The sequence below is a fragment of the Poecilia latipinna genome, unplaced genomic scaffold (assembly GCF_001443285.1).
Source record: "Poecilia latipinna isolate Pla-1442-1.1 unplaced genomic scaffold, P_latipinna-1.0 Scaffold16, whole genome shotgun sequence".
In the NCBI taxonomy this organism is placed as follows: Eukaryota; Metazoa; Chordata; class Actinopteri; order Cyprinodontiformes; family Poeciliidae; genus Poecilia; species Poecilia latipinna.
The window spans coordinates 705,946-709,482 of NW_015112632.1; the positions used below are offsets into that span (position 1 = coordinate 705,946).

At 41.0% G+C, this 3,537-nt stretch overlaps 1 protein-coding gene across 7 annotated transcripts in view; it reads left to right on the forward strand.

Annotated features, from left to right (window-relative positions):
- The window catches only part of strbp (spermatid perinuclear RNA binding protein), a 103,867-nt gene that overhangs the window by 67,812 nt on the left and 32,518 nt on the right, over nucleotides 1-3,537 (forward strand). For 6 of the 7 annotated variants that reach the window (XM_015034041.1, XM_015034063.1, XM_015034036.1 and 3 more), the window contains 2 exons: nucleotides 412-583; nucleotides 2,391-2,655. In XM_015034041.1, coding sequence (XP_014889527.1) covers nucleotides 412-583; nucleotides 2,391-2,655 — 437 coding nt within the window. The remainder of the gene's footprint in view (nucleotides 1-411; nucleotides 584-2,390; nucleotides 2,656-3,537) is intronic. The other variant, XM_015034072.1, reaches the window with a different exon arrangement.

The window sequence follows — 3,537 nt, forward strand, 5'->3', positions numbered from 1 at the left end:
ATATTAGATTCGTTGTGTTGATGCATTTTGACCTGCTTCAATTTTCTGCCGCATCACGCAAACTTCCCCATTCACTCAGTGCGTTATAGGATTTGTTGCTGCGCGTTTGCGCAGTGTGAAGTAAAGAGGAGACCAGCTGCACGGGCAGGCTGTGAAATGAGAAGCAGGTAATCGGTTTGTGTGATCGGCAACACGAGACCGTGATCGGCGATCACCGATCATACACTTTTTCACGGAAATCGGCCGATTATGATCGGTGGCCGATCGATCGGCACACCTCCAATGAACAGTTACAACCTGAGGCAAAGCTTTGATTTTTATTAAAGAAATTCCTATTTATGCTACTCTAATTGAAGATTATGTCCCGTTCAGACTTGCACTAAATGACCTTTTTTACGTTTATTTGTGAAGCAGAGAGTCTGGCGGTGGTGGCACGCTCTGTGGAGTGATGAGGGTCGGTCTGGTGGCCAAAGGACTCCTGATCAAAGGCGACATGGACCTGGAACTGGTGCTGATGTGCAGAGACAAACCCACACAGACACTGCTGGACACTGTCTGTCACAATTTACCCACACAGATTCAGGTTAGAGACGCACTCTGACCCTTTCATACACACAAGTACGCATGCCATTACTACTGTCACTGGTATTTTCTTTCCCGCAGCAGGTCCAAAATTTTCCTTCGACATGCACACACTAGAATTGAATTTAATTCTCCTTTTGAATGTGAAGAAAAGACAGTTAAGGTTTTTGTAAAGCATTTCTTACCGGAAGAATTTAAGCAAGCTGAACAGGCTTCCAGATTTATTTATTTATTTTTGTACTTTTCTGTCTCTGTTTGCCAGCGTTCGCTGTGCTGTGAGCAGAAAAGCTCTGTGGGTGTTGGTGTGAGCATAAGTAGGCACGACGCAGCAATATCGTCAAGTGTGAAGTTGAGAGGTGTCATGTCCATGTGTCACATTTCCTCATTAACAAGTCATGGCTCTGAAGTGAAGCTCCTGACAATTATCCAGGGATTAACTCACACAGGGACACAACAAACAAGCACAGCAAAACTCTTATTTTATTTTGTTTTAAATGCTTTATGTCTTCTCAAAGAACGTCTTCTTTTACAAATGGAATAGAAAAAACTCACAAATTATCCACAATTCAAACAGTGCTTTAACTTAATTATTCTTGTCCGATTAAACTTAGCTTCTGTTTGCAAGTAGGTGATGTCATTTATTAGCATTTGTCTATAAGGCATATGGGGGAAACTCTTCATTTTGAACAGGGCCAATAAACTCTTCCTGCTAGGTTCACTATTATCTCCTGAGAGTGGGACTAGTCACATTTTTCTCTCCTGTGGGTGTGTGGAAACAAGCAAGAAGTCTCATATCTGAGATTTTGATTTTCTCCTCAGAGCCACATGGCCACTTGTGAGTCATTGCTCACTTTGACAGTGGCTGTAGCACTCAGAAAGAAACACTTGTTTTACGCACAGAAAGATTTACAATGAAAACTGCAAGTTTGCTTTAACGCCACAATGTAAACAAGAACCTAACTAATCCCTTTGGTATCACTGATGTTTCTGGTGATTTTGCACCTGATATTTAAAGTATTACAAACATGTGACATCACAATCACAAATGTCTGTTGTAATTTTATGTAATGTAGCAGCAGTGTATGAAAGTTAGCCCTCAAGTCCTTTATGTTTTGGATTTGTTCCTGGCTCTACTCTCCTGGTTCAGTACCAGGCCTTATTCAAGTGTTCAGATCAGCTGAGTTGGATCATTGAAATCTTTAAGAAGCATGCAGAACGTTAATCCTCGAGGGCTAAACCTGCTGGACACCACTCTGACAGAACAACACATAGCAGTACTGCATAACTGTATGTGAAAAGAAAGTGATACTCTTTACTTTTCCCACTCTGAATAAAATCTAGTACAGTTTCTTTCCAAAGTTCTCTAATTGGTAAACAGACTCCACCTGCTGTGTTTTAATCTTAGCAGTTTTTTTTTTTTTTTCAGGAACTATAAACAAACAGCCTCATGGAGCCCAAACAACTTTTTAGCAAAACAAGCATGTAGGAAAACTAACAGTGCATGTCACTGTACATTTATGAAACGTGGTGCGGTGATGGCATCATTCATTGTCGATGCTTTTCCTCTGCAAGGTCAAAGACACTTCCAGATAATGCACTACTTTATGCTGGTCTGGGCAATGGTGGGCAAATGAAAAGCACTGATGTTTGTGGTTACAAATGTGTGACAAAGTTGGACAAGTTTCTTTCCTGTTATACTTTTGGTTTTGTATCCGAGTCTGCCGACTCGGATACATTTTGCATCAGCTTTTATTCATCTCGTGCCCTCGGCCCTCAACCATTTGTTTTTGTCCACTGACCCACGGCAGAAGCTGACAGAGGAGAAGTACGAGGTCTCAAGCTCTCTGCCTGAGGCGGCCATCCTGGTACAAACTACAACGGATCCGAAGCTTAAGCTGAAGATCACCCTCACCTCACCCGCCATGAGGGAAGATGACGATCTCGAGGAGGAGGAGGAAGGCGAAGGGGAGGAAGAGGAGCCGGAGAACGGGGAGGACGGAGAAGAGGTGGCGGAGCAGGCAGAAGCGGAGGCAGAGGTTGTAGAGGAGGAGCAGGAACAGGAAGATGGTGAAGGTACGAACCCTGAATTGGGAAGGTATTTGTTTTTATTATTTTCTAAGGTTGACCTCCCGTACTCACACAATTTTTTTTTTTCTGTGCTAAATGTGCGTCTTGTGAAACCTAATTGTTTTTGTTCTTAAACAAGAGTTTTGAACTCATTAACTGATGATGACACAAGACAAGACAGGAACAGGCAGGAGTGAGTTGAGTAAAAATCATTATTGAAAAACACATCTTTGTAGTGATTACTTAAATCTGAACACAGACGTTTTAAGTTATTAATTTATTAAGATAAAAAAATATATCATTATTGTTTTGATTAATTTAAACAATAGTGTCACACACAAGAACTTGACACAAAAAATGTGAGAAACCAGATACAAATTGCATGGTTGAAAACATAAAACTGCCAATCTAAGCTGTTATAATAAGACAAGCACGCTTTAGATGAAAAAAAAAAAACATCCCTAAGTGTTTTGGGAGTTGTTTACACAAGCCTACCACTTCCTTTCTTGTTATTTTGCAAGGTCAATAGGTGTGCAAAATAAATGTCAGCATATTAATCATATTAATTTGCTCACAACTTCAGAAAACACTGAGATGTTGCAAGGTCTAGTTTCAGACCTCTCCAACTGTCTTCTGTCAAGTGAAGAGTATCCTGGTGAAAACGTGACCCCAGCGCTCTGTCAGTTTAGTGTCGGCCCAGTCGTCTTGTGTGCCGACCTTAGACCTGCTTTTCCAAGCGAGTCTGACCATACTGCAGGGTGTTCAGATAAAATGTAGCTGTTGACTGAGTTTTAAAGCAAAACTTCAAGAGTGGAGAAAGAAATAAACCAGCATCGGAGTCCTGAGGGAGATAAACTCCAAACTTTAAAAAATAAAATAAAATAAAAT